At 43.9% G+C, this 21,019-nt stretch overlaps 1 protein-coding gene across 1 annotated transcript in view; it reads right to left on the bottom strand.

Moving 5' to 3' along the window:
- The window catches only part of LOC144480803 (E3 ubiquitin-protein ligase HECW1-like), a 391,619-nt gene that overhangs the window by 347,133 nt on the left and 23,467 nt on the right, over window positions 1-21,019 (bottom strand). Inside the window, exon 2 of the mRNA XM_078200410.1 lies at window positions 11,324-11,431. Within this exon, the coding sequence (XP_078056536.1) occupies window positions 11,324-11,431 (108 nt within the window). The remainder of the gene's footprint in view (window positions 1-11,323; window positions 11,432-21,019) is intronic.

Here is a 21,019-nt window from a genome sequence, read left to right as displayed (position 1 = left end):
AGTTACTTTCTACTTTCCTTGTATTCCACACTTGCTTCATGTGTTCCCAGTCTCCTCGTCTTGAAAAATGCTTCCTTTTTCTCTTTGACTAGGTTCACAATTTCTCTCGTTATCCAACGTTCCCAAAACTTGCCATACTTATCCTTCATCCTTACAGGAATGTGCCGCTCCTGAATCCCTATCAATTTATAATTTAAAGCCTCCCACATGCCAGATGTTGATTTGCCCTGAAACAAATGTCCCAAATTTACATTCTTCAGTTGCTGCCTAATATGGTTGTAATTAGCCTTTGAGGACTACACTTCACTTTATCCATCAGTACCTTAAAGCTTACTGAATTGTGGTCACTGTTCTCAAACTGCTCCCCTACTGAAATGTCGACCACCTGGCCGGGCTCATTCCCCAATACCAGGTCCAGTACACTAGTTGGATTATCTACATACTGTCTCAAGAAGCCTACCTGGATGCTCCTTACAGACTCCGCCCCATCCACACCCCTAGCACTAAGTGAGTCCCAGTCAATATAGGGGAAGTTAAAATCTCCCAGCACAACAACCTTGTTACTTTTACACCTTGCCAAAATCTGCCTACATATCTGTTCCTCTATCTCCCGCTGGCCATTGGGCGGCCTATATTAAACCCCCAACATTGTGACTACACCCTTCCTATTCCTGAGCTCTACCCATATTGCTTCACTGTATGAGCCCTCCCTTAGGAAATTATTTAACTGTTATGACTCATCAAATTAAACTAAATGGAATAATGATGTGGAGTTGCCGGCATTGGACTGGGATAGGCACAGTAAGTAGTCTCACAACACCAGGTTGCCACAGCAACCTCTGCAAGACGTGCCGGATCATCGACATGGATGCCATCATCACATGCGAGAACACCATCCACCAGGTACACGGTACATACTCCTGCGACTCAGCCAATGTTGTCTACACGGATGATCCCGGGAATGGTAGGCCTGACATACGATGAACGTCTGAGGATTGTGGGATTGTATTCATTGGAGTTTAGGAGGTTGAGGGGAGATCTGATAGAAACTTACAAGATAATGAACGGCTTAGATAGGATGGACGTAGGGAAGTTGTTTCCATTAACAGGGGAGACTAGGACGCGGGGGCACAGCCTTAGAATAAAAGGGAGTCACTTTAGAACAGAGATGGGGAGAAATTTCTTCAGCCAGAGAGTGGTAGGTCTGTGGAATTCATTGCCACAGAGGGCTGTGGAGGCCGAGACGTTAAGCGTCTTCAAGACAGAAATTGATAAATTCTTGATTTCTCGAGGAATTAAGGGCTATGGGGAGAGAGCGGGTAAATGGAGTTGAAATCAACCATAATTGAATGGTGGAGTGGACTCGATGGGCCGAATGGCCTTACTTCCGCTCCTATGTCTTATGGTCTTATGGTCTTACCTGATACGCTGCAGGAAAGGATGTCCTGAAGCATGGTACATTGGCGAGACCATGCAGACACTACGACAATGGATGAATGGACACCGCTCAACAATCACCAGGCAGGAGTGTTCCCTTCCTGTTGGGGAACACTTCAGCGGTCAAGGGCATTCAGCCTCTGATCTTCGGGTAAGCCTTCTCCAAGGTGGCCTTCACGACACACGACAATGCAGAATCGCCGAGCAGAAACTGCTCGCGAAGTTCCACATGCATGAGGACGGCCTCAACCGGGATCTTGGGTTCACGTCACACTATCTGTAACCCCCACAACTTGCCTGGGCTTGCAAAATCTCACTGACTGTCCTGGCTTGAGACAATACACATCTCTTTAACCTGTGCTTAACACTCTCTCCCCACTCGCATTGTCTGTACCTGTAAAGACTTGATTACCTGTAAAGACTCGCATTCCAACCATTATCTTGTAATTGAGTTTGTGTCTATATATGACCTGTTTGTGAAACAAATCCTGCACTCACCTGATGAAGAAGCAGCGCTCCGAAAGCTTGTGCTACCAAATAAACCTGTTGGACTTTAACCTGGTGTTGTGAGACTACTTAATTGGAATAAATGGAAAAAATATCTTTTTCATCAATATTTATTTGATTTACTAGTAGCATTTCTGGCTTCATATATTTTGAGCAAAAGTTTTGACGGAGATTCATCCAGTGATCATTGTACAGTTACTGAATTCTCCTGAAACCTGACTGAAAGGGCACATCCTACAGCAGCAGCAGCTCTGTATCAATACAACAAAAATGAATTTGTCAAAAGGGCTGAATCTTCTGTGTTGTGGCTCCACTCCGCTCCTATTTTCCTATCTTAGGCTGGAGCTCCACAGTTTTCACCCAGGCCTTTGGGGCCCGTTGAGGGTTGCATATGTCAGCAATATAGTTACATAAAAAATAGGAGTAGACCATTCAGACCTTTGCGCCTGATCCACCATTCAATGGGATAATGACTGATTTTTTACTTCAGCACCATTTTCCTACACTATCCCCATATCCGATAGATATGTAGAAATCTATCGATCTCAGACTTGAAGATACTCAATGAGTGGACCTCCACAGTCCTCTAGGGCAGAGAATTTCAAACATTCACCCCCCCCCCCCCCCCTCTGAGTGAAGAAGTTCCTCCTCATTTCAGTCCAAAGTGACTTGCCTCTTAGTCTCAGACTTTGTCCCCTAGTTCTAGAATCCCCAGCCAGGGAAAGCATCTTTCCTGCATCTACAATGTTGAGCTCTGTAAGAATTTTATATGCTTGAATGAGACCTCCTTTCATTCTTCTAAACTACAGAGAATAAAGGCTGAGTCTATTTAATCTTTCCTCACAGGACAATCCCTCCATACCAAGAATTAATTTAGTGAACTTTCATTGCACCTCCTCTATGGCAAGTGTATACTTCCTTAGGGAAGGAGACCAAAGCTGCAGACAATACTCCAGGTGTAGTCTCATCCATGCTCTATATAATTGCAGTAAGGCATCTTTACTTCTATATTCAAATCCTCTTTCAATGAAAGCCATTTTCCTTCCTAATTGCTTGTTGCACCAGCATGTTAGCTTTCAGTGACTCATGAACAAGGACACCTCAGTCCATTTGAAGTTCAAGACTTCCCGGATTTGCACCATTTAAAAAATATTTTGAGTGGGAGTTTCCGGCCACACTCGTCCCAAGAACGGGAAATCTCACCTGAGGTCAACAGACCTTTGCATAATCTGTGTGCCACCCACTACAATTCCCATGGCAGGAGGGAAGGTAAAATTCCACCCACTGTATTTCTGTTTTTTCCGACCAAAGTGGATAACCTCACATTTCACAACATTGTATTTCATCTGCCAAATGTTTTGCCCATTCGCTTAGTCTCTCCAAATCTCTTTGAAGTGTCTTTACATCCTCTTCATACTTGCACCTAATTGTGTGTCATCTGCAAACTTGGAAATATTGCGTTTAATCGCCACATCCAGATCATTGATACAGATTGTGACTGGCTAGGGCCCAAGCATTTATCCTTGCAGTCCCTCACTAGTCACAGCCTAACAACCTCAAAATGATTATTTTATTCTTAGCAGGTCTGACAGCTTCTGCGGAGCGAGAATAAAGCTAACGTTTTGAGTCTGGATGACCCTTCGGGTGAGGGTCATCCTGACTCAAAACGTTGGCTCTATTCTCTCTCCACAGGTGCTGTCAAACCTGCTGAGATTTTCCAGCATTTTCTGTTTCTGTTTCAGATTCCAGCATCCACAGCATTTTGCTTTTATATTATTATTTTATTCTGACTCTCTGTTTTCTGTCCATTAACCAGTTCTCAATTCATGTCAGTATATTCACTGCAATCCCATGTGCTTTAATTTCATTTATTTAGCTCTTGTGTGGGACTTTCTCAAAAACTTTCTGAAAACCTAAATATTCCACACCCACCGGTCCCTGCTTATCTATCCTGCGAGGTAGACCCCACAAAAAAAACTCCAACAAGTTTGCTAAACATGATTTCCCTTTTGTAAATCTATAATGACTCTGCATTGTTCTACCATTATTTTCTAATTTTCCTGTTATTACACCCTTAATTATAGCTTCTGGCATTTTCACTACTAATGATGCTAACATGTCTGTAGTTCCCTATTTTCTCTCTCCCTCCTTTCTTAAATAATGAGGTTAAATCTGGCACCTTCCAGTCTGCAGGAGTTCAAACCGGTCTTTATGCTTCGAACTTTTCCTGAGGAACTATTCTGCTAAGTGAGTCAGAACCATCCGAAGTCTCTGACTTTAAACTGGTGTTCAAATTTCCCAGGCAATTCCCGTGTAGTCCTTGCATAGGGTCTTCCAAGGGGTCCTCCCAATGCATCTTCCGTGGAGTTTTCAAATTCTCCTCCTGTCTGCGTGGATTTCCTCCGGGTACTCCGGTTTCCTCCCGCAGTCCAAAGATGTGCAGGTTATATAGATTGGCCATGCTCAATTGCCCTTTAGTGTCAGGGGGATTAGCAGGGTTAATAGGTGAGTTACGGGAATAGGGCCTGGGTTAGCTCGATGGGATGAATGGCCTCCTTCTGCACTGTAGGATTCTATGATTCTGTGAAGCTATGTTTGAGTATATGTAGGGGCCTGTCCGCCGCAGGAAAAATGAACTTTAGAATGAGCAAAAGCATGGGGTGGCAGACATTTGTTCCCTGGTGCATTCATCATGGCAAAGTCTCGACCAATCATAGCTGACTTGCCAATGCTTTTCTCATGCAGTATAAATTGTTTCCTTGGAAATGTGGTTTTCCTGCGACTGCCCTGATGAGTGCGAGAAGAAAAGCTTCACTTTTCAACAACACTAAAGTTGACGAGATGTTCTTAAGAGCTATTTTAATCTTTAAAAGGCTTTCAATTGCTATTATGAGGTTATATAACCTTTAGTGTAATGCAAGTAAACATAAAAAAACACTTGAAATAAATGGTAAGGTATATTTTACATTGTAGCCTCATAAAATAAATAACAATTTATAAATTTGAAACACTTTTGATCTCTTTTATATAAGAGTTTGGACAGCTGCTGACAATAGGACTTGGCAGCTCAAATTATTTATACAGAGGATAATTGGTTCTTGGATTCATTCTAGAGGTGGGGGTTGCGACGGGTGTTGATTGTTCGGCAAGTTTGCTTGTTGTATAGAAGAAAGGCCTTCCCCTTATAGCTTTCACAATAAATCACTTCCCATCCTTGACTTAGAGGAGGGGGCTGAAGGGTGGATCAGTAAATTTGCTGATCACACCAAGATTGGTGGAGTAGTGGATGAGGTGGAGGGCTGTTGTAGGCTGCAAAGAGATATAGATAGGATGCAAAGCTGGGCTGAAAAATGGCAAATGGAGTTTAACCCTGATAAATGTGAGGTGATTCATTTTGGTAGGACTAATTTAAATGTGGATTACAGGGTCAAAGGTAGGGTTCTGAAGACTGTGGAGGAACAGCGAGACCTTGGGGTCCATATCCACAGATCTCTAAAGGTTGCCACTCAAGTGGATAGAGCTGTGAAGAAGGCCTATAGTGTGTTAGCTTTTATTAACAGGGGGTTGGAGTTTAAGAGCCGTGGGGTTATGCTGCAACTGTACAGGACCTTGGTGAGACACATTTGGAATATTGTGTGCAGCTCTGGTCACCTCACTATAAGGATGTGGAAGCGCTGGAAAGAGTGCAAAGGAGATTTACCAGGATGCTGCCTGGTTTGGAGGGTAGGTCTTATGGGGAAAGGTTGAGGGAGTTGGACTGTTCTCTTTGGAGTGGAGGAGGTTGAGGGGGAGACTTAATAGAAGTTTATAAAATGATGAAGGGGATAGATAGAGTGAACGTTCAAAGACTATATCCTCGGGCGGGTGGAGCTATTACAAGGGGGCATAACTATAGGGTTCATGGTGGGAGATATAGGAAGGATGTCCGAGGTAGGTTCTTTACTCAGAGAGTGGTTGGGGTGTGGAAGGAACTGCCTGCAGTGATAGTGGAGTCAGACACTTTAGGAACATTTAAGCGGTTATTGGATAGGCACATGGAGCACACCAGGATGATAGGGAGTGGGATAGCTTGATCTTGGTTTCAGATAAAGCTCGGCACAACATTGTGGGCCGAAGGGCCTGTTCTGTGCTGTGTTGTTCTATGTTCTATCCTGGTTGAACACCTGCGATTGAAGGTTCAAGGCACTCTGGTGTAAATCTCTAGGCCATTTCATGGAATCTAGCCCAAGATCTCTGACAGCAGGGTCAGTGTCAGAGGAATGCATTGAGGGTTCCAGGCAATGTATCTCTGTCCTCCAGAAATTTAAAGTTCCCACCTAATTACTGTGCATGTGCGTATATTGGCACTTTCTCTGGGTCCTGACACTCAATAGTGGCAAACATCTTAATGTTCGCTGCTATTCTGATCAGACAATCTGGGCCATAGATTAGACTGACATTCCAAAGTTCTCTCTCCCAAAGTCACTCTGCCTTGTTATCAACCTCTTTGCCTTTGAAAACCTCCTAAAAAGGTGTGCACACCTTTTATTATTCGTCCCCTGCCCTTAAATCTCCTCTTTGAAGTTCTCCTTTTTTCATTTCCTCCATTGATTCATTTTCTCCTCCCCTATTTTATCCCGCTTCCTATCTTTTTACCCTTACCACTATCCACCCATCCCACTGGGGCCCTCTGTTATCTGTTCCAGGTTGTCCTTTGACATACTGCATACCTTTGTTCTGCCAATAACAGAATCTGATCTCTTGATGGCCGCTATCACCACCCTTCTTAACCATGATCATCACCATTTACATTCCCTTTGTCTTTTTGTCCACAACATGTTTGTCAATCTTTCCCTTGCCTTCACCTATTGCTGGTTGGCCCTCTATCTGGCCCCTACTGCTCCCCCCTCGCCACCAACACCCCCCCCAACCCACTACCACAACAGTATAAAAATCTCATCCTATTTGCAGTTTTCTTTAGCTCTGATGAAGAGTCATCCAGACTTGAAACGTTAGCTCCGTTCTCTCTCCACAGATGCTGTCAGACTTGCTGAGATTTTCCAGCATTTTCTGCTTTTGTTTCAGATTCCAGCATCCGCAGTAATTTGCTTTTATTTTTCAAAAGCATATTTGTCACCCAGATGTGCAGGCATTTTACAATTTCAGCAAAATTCAGCGTGCACACACTCTCGGGGTTAATCACACAGTTGACAGCATGTGCCAAATCTTGAAATTTAAGTGGAAAAGCAAAATACTGCAGATGTCGGAAATCTGAAATAAAAACAGAAAATGCTGGAAATACTCAGCAGGTCAGGTAGCATGAGAGGAGAGAAAAATAGAGTTAATGTTGTGACCGGTAGTCTCATAGGGCCATGAACAGCAAATTTGCAATGGTGACACAAAATAATTTAATTGTTCGCAATGCCATAATGGACATGTGGCTGAATGGAGTTTTAACTTCTAATATGCTGAAAGATCTTCAATCAAGCAAACCTGATTTTTTGTTAAAGTTGTTTTTTTCATTATGCTGGATTTTCCTTGTGGCCAGTGGCCTGGAATTTGTCAAAGGACAGAAGGTGGCAGATTCAACAGCTTGTCCTTGGCAGGGATGAGTTGTGAACAGACTCTTGGAGCCAGTGCTCCTTAGCTGGGCACTAGAATGTAAACAATATGCATTTAGATTATGAGACCTGAAGTGACCAATGATACTATGGTTGGATATGATTGGCCTAATCGAACGATGCAATTGGGGTTCTGATCAATTCATTGGCTGATTACCAAGGAACTTTTGGAGTTTTAATTCTGCTAACACAAAGAGCCTATTCAGAAAGACAGTGTGGAGAACCTGGGAACCAAGCTCACAAGGAGAGACAACATCTGGAAGGAGAAGAAAACAAAGAACTGATTCCATGTGACAACAAAATCCTGGCCAGGTTTTAATTGCAAGTGGAAATTAACCTTAAGTTAAGTAAAGTAACAGATAGTGAGTATTTAGTTTATGCATTGCAAGTATTTACTGTTGTTTAAGTAGCTACAAAATTAAAGGAAATTGTGTTTAAGTATTTAAAGTCGATTTTGTGTCTTTATTCGCTGCAGAGGTTAAAACACACAGGTTTGGACAACAGAGACATATGAGTAATGCGGCCTTTTTAGATACTAAAGAGTGGGACGTCCACTATAGGAAATGCAACAAGAGAGGGTGTCCCAGTTTGGGATTGAATTCCATCCCTAGAAAATTATTAGTGCCAACTGAACCGGGTAATGACTGGGTCACTGTCATCAGTTCCTTCGGATCGGGCTACAAATGAAAAATTGTGTTAGCATCAGTAGTTAGGTAAAAGGTCAATGAACTCCCATTCACCACTCCCAGGCAGTGGGTTTGGAAGATGCGGTGGGGGGGGGGCGTTGCTGTAAAACATCATGGGCATGGTGTTCGCCTGTCTTGACCTCTTGACCTCTACCACAATTTTACGAGCAGCAAGAGAGACTTTGGGCATGATGCCCACTCATGGGCCAATTGAGGCCCTTAAATTACCAATTAATGGCCACCTATAATCATCAGTGAGAGAGGCCCATGCCAAGAAATCAGCTCAACAGTTTGCATTGTGCAGACTGGTGGTGGGCAAGGGAACCTGCTTAATGGACCCCTAGCCCATAAGAGAGCCCTCTCCAGGTCTTCCACCCACTTTGATTCCTCTCCCTCTTGGCTTGTCTAACTTGACACCCCTTTCCCCACTCGCAGGGGCCTTCTAGCCTGGATCCAGGAATACCCTCAGAACAACTGGGTAAAAGCTAATTACTGCAGATGCTGGAATCTGAAACCAAAAGAGAAAATGCTGGATAATCTCAGCAGGTCTGGCAGCATCGGTAAGTAGGAAAAAGAGCTGATGTTTCGAGTCCAGATGACCCTTTGTCAAACCCCCAGACCAACCTTTGGTCTTGGCTCCAATGTAGCAAGCCGCCCTGTGCACCTCGCTGCAGTACCAGCAATGGCCACCACTTCCAGTGGCACTGCTGCTACTGGAGAGCGACTGGCCTCAGCTCTCTGAGGCAGAGCTTCCTGATGCTGAGGGGCAAAAGTCCTGCCTCCAGGCTATTAATGTCCAGTCACTAGTTAAATGGCGGTGGGGTGACCCCACCAACCAAAGGTAGAATTTTGCACATGGAACACCCCAATGCCATACCCCACAGACATAAAATCCCGCCCCTCATTTCCATGTACATTTCTTGTCAGGCTACTAATCACACGTGGCATAAGGGGTTATAGCTCTACATGCTCAGTAGGATATTATACTAAAGCATTGTACACAGCATTTGACATTTTCCTTCATTGTGCTCGACATCTGTTTAATACACTTATGGTGCAGATGAGGAACAGCAAGCAGAGGCTGGGATGTCAAGGCCAAGGTGTTTCTCTGCAGATTAAGGGATTTAGCAGTGGATATATGGATATGGAGGACAACCCTGCTCACATAAGAACCTTGATTCCAATGTTTCCTCTCTTTTCAATAACACAGGTACTGTGAAGCATTGCACATTACAACATGTCTGCTTCCTGGAAAATAACTTCTGACAGACACAGTGAAGTTTCTGCTGGCTCGAATACTGCCTGAAAATGAATGCCAACCTTTCTTTTCCTGAAGACCATGGGGATGGGGTGACGACACCTGATGCCAACATGGGTATCATGTCCAACTTACTAGACTTGGTGCAGCCTGCATGACCAGTGTAACCAATGCCACCAGTCCAAACAATATACAATGAAAGGCTGACATCTCCCAAATTATTATTAAGGTGATGTCCCGAACTGCTTTTACCACTGCCCATGAGAGAGTGCATCAGCATGCAGTCCTGATGTATCAAAGTGGGGCCTCGGGGGATTTGCCACATCTGTCCATATTGTCAGGACTGCAATCCTGTGTCAGCAGCAGGTAGAACCAGAAGGAAAATTCAGGAGGGCTAAGGTGTGCTAAAATATTGAACTTCTAAATGTTTCCTTTCAGTGTTTATACTCTGGTGTGACTATGTCATTTAAATAAAGCTGGCCAGCAATAAGAACAGTGAAACTGCTAGATCACAAAAGACCAAGGTCCGTCTAGATTGTCTCCTATCCTATTGGTGGCATGCAACAATGATATTTGACCACTCATAGCAGTTAATCCCTGTCAGACAGCAGCAGAGCCAGAAATAACATAAGCAATGGAAATATATTCCTGCAGTCAAGTTTTTTTTTTAAATTCCCCAACATACACAAGAGCATTATCAGCATCTGTACCCACTGCAACAAAAAAAATGGGGAGTGCACAAAAAATGTCAAAATTAGCTCAAAATGCTGCAGAGAGCTAGAGCTGTGCATCAGCACAAAACTACATTCGCAACTTCCCTGTGTTCCTGGATTTGTGATCTGCCAGATGCTGCTGATAATTGAGTAAATCTGACACAGCACTTACTGCTCCAGAGAACTGCTCTGCATCTCACTGCATTCACTGCCTCCTGCCGCTGTACTGATGATGGAAGTCTGGGAGGGTTGGGGAGGCCCACTAACCTGGCAAAGTACTTGGGGGAAAAACAAAAGGGAATGGCTTGCAGCTTCGGGGTGGGGGGAAGCAAGGGTTCACCAATGAATGTTGCTGCAGCCACTGTGCAGTCACATGAGTCTGCAGTGGCTGCCGTAAAACATTTTTGGTTCTTTCTGCTCATTGCATTTCTGGTTTCCAAGTATCATCATGTCCTGCACAATCCACTGGAATCAATGCTGCATCCCTCCCCACTCTCAGCAAATGAGCTGCACACTGTCTACATCTCTCCTCCCAGACATAGTATAGAACATAGAACAGTACAGCACAGGAACAGATCCTTCAGCCCACGATGTTGTGCCGAACCTGATGCCAAATTAAACTAATCCATTCTGCCTGGCTTTGGCCCATATCCCTCTATACCTTGCGTATTCATGTGCTTATCTAAAAGCCCCTTAAATGCCCCTATTGTATTTGCCTCCACCACCACCCCTGGCAGCAGGTTCCAGACACCTACCACTCTCTGTGTAAAAAACTTGCCCCTCACATCCCCTTTGAACTTTTCCCCCTCTCAACTTAAGTGCATGCCCCCTAGTTTTAGACATTTCAACTCTGGGGAAAAGATTCTCACTGTTGTGAAACTTGAACAGCTTGGAGAAACTCAGATAATGAATATGTTACGCAAAATATATTTTTTTCTATTTGGTAAAGCTGAATAATCATTTTTTTTAAGGCATGATGGCAGAAGAGTATTTAATTTTCATTCTCGTAGCGAAGTGTTCAGGCGCAAGAAACCTAATGGCCTTTTACTTTACACAAATGGCATCAATGTAAACAAGTCAAAAATAAAGGTCACGTCTCTTTAAAATGGTCATTGTACTTACGCTCTACAAAGTAGGAACTTGGCTCAATTTTCCAAATGATCTGTCCTCGGTGTGAACCATTAACTCCACGGTTTTTGTAGTCCAGGAAGTTTTCAGATAGAACCTCATCTGTGACAGGAAGGAAAACACCAGATTTACCAAGTGTTTCTGCAGTGAGCGAATGTTGCAATGACAGTCAGCCCGGCTCAGGCTGCTTGGTTGGATTGAGGGAAATGTGTGAACCAGTTTCAGGTAAGGAACAAAAAAAAAGAATAAAAAGACTGGAAAACCATCATCTGGTTGAGGGACTGAGGTGACACCAGACTCCATGAGAATGAAATCTGCAGCAGCTCATTGGTACAGTCTGAACCCTAATTTAGATTACAGTCTGCACTCAGAGCTTCCGATCTCGGGTGGGAGCGTACTCCAGAAGATGCACCGGGAGTTATCCCAGCAATAAGTCCCCACTTAACGACTGCACGGCAATTGCTCGCGAAGTTTAAAATTCCAATGGGGAATTACCCTGCAGTGCACGATGGCCTAAAGTTTACAATGTGGGGAAGGTGAATGACACAATTTAAGTCAGAGGTGTGCCTTGGGACACCCGCGAAAGTCCCGATGGGTGCACATGGACGGCACTTCACACAATCACAGCATCGCCGTGGCACAGAAGCAGGCCATTACGCCCACCATGTCTGCACCGGCTCTCCAAAGGAGCACCATGACTTAGTGCCAGCCCCTGTCTTTCCCCATCCCCTGCTTCGATTCTTCATCCAATGCCCTCTTGAATGCTTCAATTTAACCTGCCTCCACACACTTCCAGGCAGGGCATTCCAGACCCGTGTCACTCACAGGGTGAAAACGTTTTTCTCATGGCACATTTGCTTCTTTTGCAAATCACCTTAAAGCTGCGCCCTTTTGTTCTCAAACCTTCTTTGAGCAGGAACAGTTTCTCCCAATCTACTCTTTCCTGCCCCCTCATGATTTTGAACATCTCTATCAAATCTCATCTTAGCCTTCTCTCCAAGGAGAACAGTCCCAACCTCTCCAATCTAACCTCATAATGAAGTCTCTCATCCCTGGAACCATTCTTGTAAACCCATTCTTGTAAACTTTCAGGGAAAGGTTAAACCTTTAAGTGCAGGTTTTATTCTGCCTGGATTACGACCACAATTGGATGAACTGACCTCATATTCACACAGACTTGGGTAGTTTGCCCTATACTTACCTGTACTCTACTATTCCCCAGTTTCAGAGCTCAGGACTGATATTGGAATCCAATTCATGGAAGCAAGTCGTTAGTTGCACACAACAAAAAGAAATCATAACAATTTTTAATCTCCCAAGCTTCAATTTAGCTACATGGAAGCCAGGGGCGGAATGGTGACACAATAGTTAGCACAGCTGCCTCAAAGCGCCAGCGACCCGGGTTTGATTCCGGCCTTGGATGACTGTGTAAAGTTTACACGCTCTCCCCATGTCTGCTTGGGTTTCCTCCAGGTGCTCCGGTTTCCTCCCATGATCCAAAGATGCGCACATTAGGTGGATTAGTCATGCTAAATTACTCCTTCGTGTCCAGGGATTTGTAGGTTAGGTGGATTAGCCATTGTAAATGTGTGGAGTTATGGGGTTGGGCGGCAGGTGTGGGTCTGCCACAGTGGGTAAGATGCTCTTTCGGAGAGTCAGTGCACACTCAATGGGCCAAATGGCTTCCTTCTGCGCTGTAGGATTCTATGGTTCTAGAGGTTGTTGCAGCCCAGTGATTAAAATTATACTCAGCAATTTCAAAAAGTGTTAAGCATTTTTAAAAAACATTATTTACAACAAACTTCAGTCACAGGTAGGTTGCTGGAAGAAAGTATCAGCGACGTGCTGGACGATTACTTGAAAGGGACAAAGGTTATTAAAGAATACCAACATTATTTTTGAAAATAGAATTTTCACTAACTTGATCGAATTTTTAATAAGCAATTTTAATTGCCTAATGGAAATTGTGAACTCTGATTTCATAAAAGCCTTTGATAAAGTGCTGCAAAGGGCTGTTAAGGAAAGTTCCAGCCTGTGGGAGTAGATACCAGTTTTTAAGCTATAGTGAAATATTTGCATTTGCGTGGGCAGAGCTTAGTTATTAATGGTACATGATCCAGTTACTAGCAGAGTTCCACAGGTATCAGTGTTATGCAGCTCTTTACTATTCTTATCAGTAATGTGGATGAAGCCATCAGTAGCTCGATTCTCCGTTTTGCTGATGTCACAAAGTTGTGTGTGGGAGTTAGCCTTTCGATCAAATGTGTAGATTGCAGACTGATTGAGATACACTGGGGAAACAGGCCGGTGTGTGGCAGAAGTCCTTCAATGTGCATGAATGCAATGTAATGCAGTTGGGAAGGTGTAATTTCAGGCATGTTGTATGAACCACTTCAGGCTGTAGGACAGAAGAAGAGCCTATGGATAACAATTCATATAAAAGTGAGACCCACATGCAATGTCATAAGAACATATGAACATACAAATAGAAGCACAAGTAGGCCATTTGACTTCTCGACCCTACACTGTCATTCAATAAGATCATGGCTGATCTGTTTGTGTTGTGTCCACCTTCCCATCTACCCTCAATAACCTTTGATTCCCTTGCCCAACAAGAATCTATCTGCCTCTGCTTTAAAAGTATTCAATCACCCCGCCTCCACCACTTTCTGAGGCAGAGTTACAAAGTTGCACAATCCTCTGGGAGAAAAATATTCTCCTCATCTCTGTCCTATCTGGGCAACCCCTAATTTTCAAAAAGTGCCCCTTAGTTCTAGACTCACCTATGGGGCGGCACGGTGGCACAGTGGTTAGCACTGCTGTCTCACAGTGCCAGGGACCCAGATTTGATTCCCGGCTTGGGTCACTGTCTGTGCAGAGTCTGCACATTCTCCCCGTGTCTGCGTGGGTTTCCTCTGGATGTTCCGGTTTCCTCCCACAGTCTGAAAGACGTGCTGGTTAGGTGCATTGGCCATGCTAAATTCTCCCTCAGTGTACCCGAACAGGCGCTGGAGTGTGGTGAGTAGGGGATTTTCACAGTAACTTCATTGCAGTGTTAATTTAAGTCTACTTGTGACACTAATAAATAAACTTCAAAAAGAGGAAGTATCCTTTTCACGTCCACCTCGGCAAGACCATTCTGGATCTTAAATACTTCAATCAAGTCACACCTCACTCTTCTAAACTCCAGTGGAAATAAGCCCAGCCTGTCCAACCTACCCTCATAAGACAACCCATTCATTCCATTCAATGAGGCTGGAGTGAAAGTGACCAGGGTGTTCCAGTGCATGGGGTCCAAGACACTAAGACTTGCATGTATATGGTGGATAACTAGCCAAGTCATTCATCACCAGATCTGGGTCACCACTGAGTAAACAGTTGGATCATACTTTTTAAAGCTGCCCACTACTCCAGGATTATCTTGATATACAACTGAAATATAAAGATAACCTCTGCTTCTCTTCTTCATGAAAAGTTAACTCCTTTCCCCTGCAGATTCTACCCTCGACTCCAATAAAAAAGTACAAAGAATTTATGGACCACCCATTCACCTGCCCTTGCTGTTTTCTTTTCCCCTTCCCTTCGACCACTACGGTCAGTTTTCCCTTGGACTCCCTCTTGCCCCCGTCCTGAACTTGGATCTTTCCCAAGTTGCTATCTCATCACAACCTTTAAGAGTTTTTTTTTTCCATGAGACCCATCTCCTGGTCCCTCAACCCTACTCCTACTAAACTTTTGACCACCCAATTCCCTGTCCTGCCCCTTATTTCAGCTGGTGTTGTTAACTGTTCCCTCTGTTCAAGTAATGCCCGGCTCCTTCAAATCTGCTGTCATTGTCCATCTCATCAAAGAAAGCCACCTTGACTTCTCTGTCCTTGTAAGTTATCACCCTATTTCTGTCACCCCTTTCCTGTCCAAAATCCATGATGTCACCTCCCAAACCCTTGTTCAGTCTCCCACAACATCATGTTGAATCCCTTCAATCAGAGTTCCACTCCACCACACCATTGAAATGGGCTTCATCAAACTTAGCACAAATGGCACCCTATGTCACAGTGACTAAGTTGAACTATCCTTCCTTGTCCTTCTCAATCTGTATCCAGCTTTTGATGTTGTTAAGCACACTATCCTCGTTTAACGTGTCTGTGTGGATTTTCTCCAGGTGCTCCGGTTTCCTCCCACAGTCCAAGGATGTGCAGGTTAGGTGGATTGGCCATGCTAAGTTGCCCCTTAGTGTCAGAGGGACTAGCTAGGGTAAATGTATGGGGTTGTGGGGATAGTGCCTGGGTGGGGCTGTGGTCAGTGCAGACTCAATGGGCCGAATGGCCTCCTTCTGCACTGTAGGGATTCTATGATTCTAATGTCGCTCCTGAATTGTCAAGCTGAGTGAAACCATTCTTATTATCTAACTGTAGCCAAGGAATGATCTGCAATGGTTTATCTTTCTGTTCCTGCATCTCTAGTGTGCCATGCCTTTCTTATCTGTAGACCGAATGATTCCAATGCACTCCGGGTCAACCCTCCATCTTCCAGCCGATATAATTTTGTTTTTCATTCTCTCATGGGATGTGGGCATCGCTGGCTAGGCCTGTATTATTGTTCATCTGTAAATGCCAGTGAGAAGGTGGTGGTAAGTTGCCTTCTGAACTGCTGCAGTCCGTGTGATGTAGGTACATCCACAGTGCTGTTAGAAAAGGAGTTCCAGAACTTTGACCCAACATCAGTGAAGGAGCAGTGATATTATTCAAAGCCAGGATGGTGTGTGCTTTGAAGGGGAACTTGCAGGTGGTGGCATCTGCTGCCCTTGTCTTTCCAGGTGGTTGAATGTCAAAGGCGATGGTTAGATTCTCTCTTGATTGAGATGGTCATGGCTGGCACTTGTGTGGTGTGAATGTTCCTTGCCACTTATCAGTCCAAGGCTGGATATTGTCCGGGTCTTGCTGCCTATGGAGCATAATTTAAGCTCATCCAAAACTCTGGTGACCACATCCTAACTGGCACCAAGTCACACCCGCTCACTGATTTACATTGGCTGCCAATCTGGCAACACCATTATTTAAAATTCTCATCCAGTTTTATAATTCCTTCAGTGCTTCATCCCTCCCTTTCCATTAACTTTCTCCAGCCCCACATACTTCCAAGATATCTGTGTTCCTCAAATTCTTCCCCCTTGGGCATTTCTGATTTTAATTATGCCACCATTGGTGGCCAAACCTTCAGCTGCCTAGGCCCTAACCTTTGGAGTTCCTTCCCTAAACTTTTAGTCTCTCTCCCTCTCTCCTTATCTTTAAGATGCTCCTGAAAAGCTATTTGTTTGATCAACCCTTTGCCCTAATATCTCTTCCTGTAACTCAGTATCAAATTTTGTTTGATATTGCTCCTGGGCCTTTTACTTTAGACATCAAAGGTGCTAAATAAATACAAGTTGTTGATGTGGTGCAGATTGGGGCTGGAAGGATAATGTGCACCAGCTTTAAATTTATAAACATAAAGCGACACTAGATGCCAGGGGACAATTCTCTTCACACCAAATCATCAATCTTTGGGATAAATTGTCAGAACAATGTTGAGTATGGAATGGCTGCAGGCCCTTAAATGGGGCCTGTAACCCCAATGTGCATACTTCCACAACCTTGTACCCAAAACAGGCAGAAGTCCTGTTCTCCCATTCCCAGGCCCACTAGAAAACTGTGAAAAACAGGCAGCTGCAAGTTGAAATTGTGACCTTCCAGATGCTGCATACCACCACCATCCAATGATTGAGCAACATAAGAACAACATCAGAACTAGGAGCAGGCAATTCAACCCCTCGGGCCTGCTCCGCCATTCAATTCGATCATGGCTTATCTCATCTTGGTCTCATCTCCACCTTCCTGCCCGCTCCCCATTACCCTTCATCCCTCTCCTAATTACAAACTTCTCTATCTCTTCCTTAAACTTGTTTAGTGTTCCGGCGTCCACTCTGGAGTAGAGAATTCCACAGATTCATGACCCTTTGAGCGAAGTAATTCCTCCTCATTTCTGTTTTAAATCTGTCAGTCTTAGCTTAAAACTATTGCAGTAGCCAGTTGCCAAAAATAGCCAGAGATCTTGCTCCAGCAGAAGTACACTGTGGTTTGAATGTTCAGGATGGTGGGGAACACATCCCCAGCAGCCTCAATGTCTTATCATGCTCTAATGAGTGTTGATTGAGATAAGGTGGAACTTCCACCCCTCAATCAGGAGGAAGTCACGCCTTGGAAATTGACTGGCAGCTCTCCAGTTCCTCCAGGTACAGCAGTGGCCAGGAGAGGCACTGCAGGGAGCTGCCTGACACAAACTTTTTTCCAGTTGTGTTCACCCACAAGACGGGAAAATCCTGCCCAAGGTCAATGGACCTTTGCATGGTCCACCCCTGCCCACTACAATGCCCGTGGCCGGCAGGACAGGAATATTTCGCCCCAAGTCCCAGGAACCAGAGGATAGGGAAGTTGCAGGGGACACAGGGCAGGGAAACATCTGGCTGGTCACGAGGGGGACAACTGGGGGCTTGGTGTATAGGTTGGGGAGTGAGGTGGGGGCAGTTATGTGTGGAGGTCACCAGGCCATAAGGAGAGGGTGGCCTGAGTTACAAAGGGACTTCTGATGGAGACATCCCCACCGCACCCTTTCAGCCCAAGATCAAACTTACTTTATTTTCACTTTGCACCCCTTCACCACACCACTCCACTCCTCCGCCATCATGAGCTGTAACCTGGCCGCCAACCTAAAATTTGAGGCTGGGCGGAGAAAGGTCCTTAAGTGGCCATTCATAGAATTACGTGTTTGAAATTAGTGTCTGGGTTGCTATGAAAGGACACAATATTAGAGCAGTTAGTGTGTTTCTTTTTCTGTTTGTCACTTAAGTTCTCCAGATCCTTTGTACTGATTGATATAAATTATTTATCACCCCGCCATCAGCTCCATACTTGCAGCAATTGGTTTCCAAGCGGTAATTCTCCTGATGGTCATTTCAAGGAGGATGGCAGGAAGGTCATGCTGCTAATGACTCAGTTGTTTCTGAGGCTTTCTAAAGGCTTTTTGAAATCCCACACTCTGACATCCAGGGGCAACTTCCAAAGTCAGTGGCAAGCAGTTGAAAATTTTAAAAGAAAAATACCTGTTGTTCAATTGCTATGAGGCAAATTTGCTAAGTTCTTAGTCCTGATTCTTATTTAGTGACACCTTCTGAGAAATTCACACAATGTGGGCAATGGGAGCGGAAACCTCAGGATTGCCTTTTACATCTGGAAAATCAAACAATCTTATGATTCCTGTAGAATGTAATAACTTTTAAAAATATATTTGAATTCTCAGTGACAAACTTAAAGGAGTTGCATGACAAGATTTCAAGTTTTAAGACTTTTACTGTAACAAACCAACTGAAAACAACATTGCTAAACATTACCTCGCAAGTAACTAATACTTTAAACTCCAGCAAAGATGCCCCCCTCTTTAGCTTTTTAACAAGACTAAAAACCTCATGCAACAATTATACTCTACTTTCCACTCTGCAAAATGGAAGTTTTATAGGAACCAGTCCAACACCACTCCTGTCTTCCAATGGGTTTGTATCTCCCCAGTTGAGTCACCATCAAAAGGTGTTTCAGTCAGTTCCTAGAGAAATCTAAAACTGAATTCCAGCCCTACTCTGGTAATTATTTCCCTATGAATCCACCCCAGTCCATGCCAGGATGAATCTTCCGGATTTCTTAGATTGCCACGGAATGCACCTCTTTGACCAGGAAGTATTTTCCCTCCCCATTCGAATCGATAGTCTACAGAAAAGACACATTTTGCTCTCTGCTGATCATGCTAGCTCCTTTCATCTCTCTGTGACACCTCCTTCTCTCTCTTTCTGTTTAAAAAGTTGGAGACAGAAAGTCTGTCCACAATCAGCACCAACTGCGCTTGCTTTTGGGTCAGGTCTGAAAATTTTGCACCTTGCTCTCAGTATCTCTTGACTTGGTCCCCCTGATCCCTGGTAACCAAGCCAATTAGCCTGTTTCCGGGCTGAAAGCTTTACAGATCATGTGACTACCTTTGTTACCCTATTTTACCTTCAGGTAAAGAGTCGGTTTAAAACATGCGAACTTTGCATTTGTAACAATAGCTTGTACATACACAAGCGGAGAGATCTTGCAGGAAAAGTAGTAAATTAATATTTGTGTCTGTGGAACTGACTCAACATCAGTCACTGTTTTTGATAGAGGAAAATTAAGGGAAAAGAAAGAAGGAAATATTACAAGTAATTTCAACATTCAAGGGAATATTCAACTTTGGTAGACCACAAAATGGGTAATAACATCATATACTCATTATCTACCACTCCTGTCAATATTGTTCTCCTATCACCAATGAAATTTACCCAGTACTTGCTAAATCGCCATGGTACATTAGGTGTCAGAGAGTTTTTACCTTGCAAGGTTTTACAGTTAATAAATACCTTTACAGTATGATTGAATCATGCTCTTCATTGTCTATTTTTTCCTCAATTAGGAAACATTGCAATACTGAGGGCACGGTTCCTTGAAGAGACCAGCCCATGGTATTGCATCAGTAAAACATTGCTGCCATACTTCAGCAGAAAATCCATCTATTTTCATTTGATCTTGGCAAAACTCTTGACCGTAAAAATATTTCAGAGGTGCCTGCTGTGAGTTATGAATGTTTCATACATGCTTTTATTATTTAATGCCTTGACTACAGCTATGAATGTTTTTTGACCTGTTTTACTGTGTGCATGTGTTCATGAATAATATTGATGACATAACATAGAACAAATTAGGGTAAGTGCATAAATATGAGATTAGCTGGCTACAATGGTTAGTTATTCATTTAATTAAAATCCAACATATTTCTAAGTTTTATATTTCATCTATGAATCTTAGATCCGGTGTGCAATTTATCTGCCACACTTTTGCATGGTAGAATAGAATAAAATCCATAGAATCCCTACAGCACAGAAGGAGGCCATTCAGCCCATCGAGCCTGCAACAAACCTACCTAGGTCCTATCCCCGTAACACCAAGTATTTACCTTGAAGAGCATGATAGTCATATGATCTGTAAAGCATTCAGCCTAGCAACATTCAGCCCTGATACTAAGGGGCAATTTAGCATGGCCAATCTACCTAACCTGCACATCCTTGGATTGTGAGAGGAAACTGGAGCACCCGGAGGAAACCCAAGCAGACATGGGAAGAATGTGCAAACTCCACACAGACAGTGACCCGAGGCCAGAATTGAACGCGGGTCCCTGGCACTATGAGGAAGCAGTGCTAACCACTGTGCCACCATGCCATATTTGAATGAATGCAGATTTCTTTCTCTTGCCTGCTCATATTTATAAAGAAAAACAAACTTCTGCCCAAAAGGAAAAAATGGATGAAAGAAAAACTGGTAATATAACTAGAAGGGGTAGAGGGGTTAGTTCAGTCAGTAAGAATAGGCAACAACACCTCCTCCACGATCATTCTCAGCCTTGAGGAACACTGGTGTTGTGTCCTCAGCCTCTTACTATACTCCTTATACACCTATGACTGTGTGGCCAAATTCCATGGAAAGTATTTTCTTGGTTGTATCACAGCTTGGTATGACTCCTGCTCTGTCCAAGACCACAAGAAACTACAAAGGGTCGTGAATGAAGTCCAGTCCATCACTCAAACCAGCC

Source organism: Mustelus asterias, chromosome 2 (assembly GCF_964213995.1).
Source record: "Mustelus asterias chromosome 2, sMusAst1.hap1.1, whole genome shotgun sequence".
NCBI lineage: Eukaryota > Metazoa > Chordata > Chondrichthyes > Carcharhiniformes > Triakidae > Mustelus > Mustelus asterias.
This window is presented reverse-complemented; position numbering and strand designations above follow the sequence as displayed.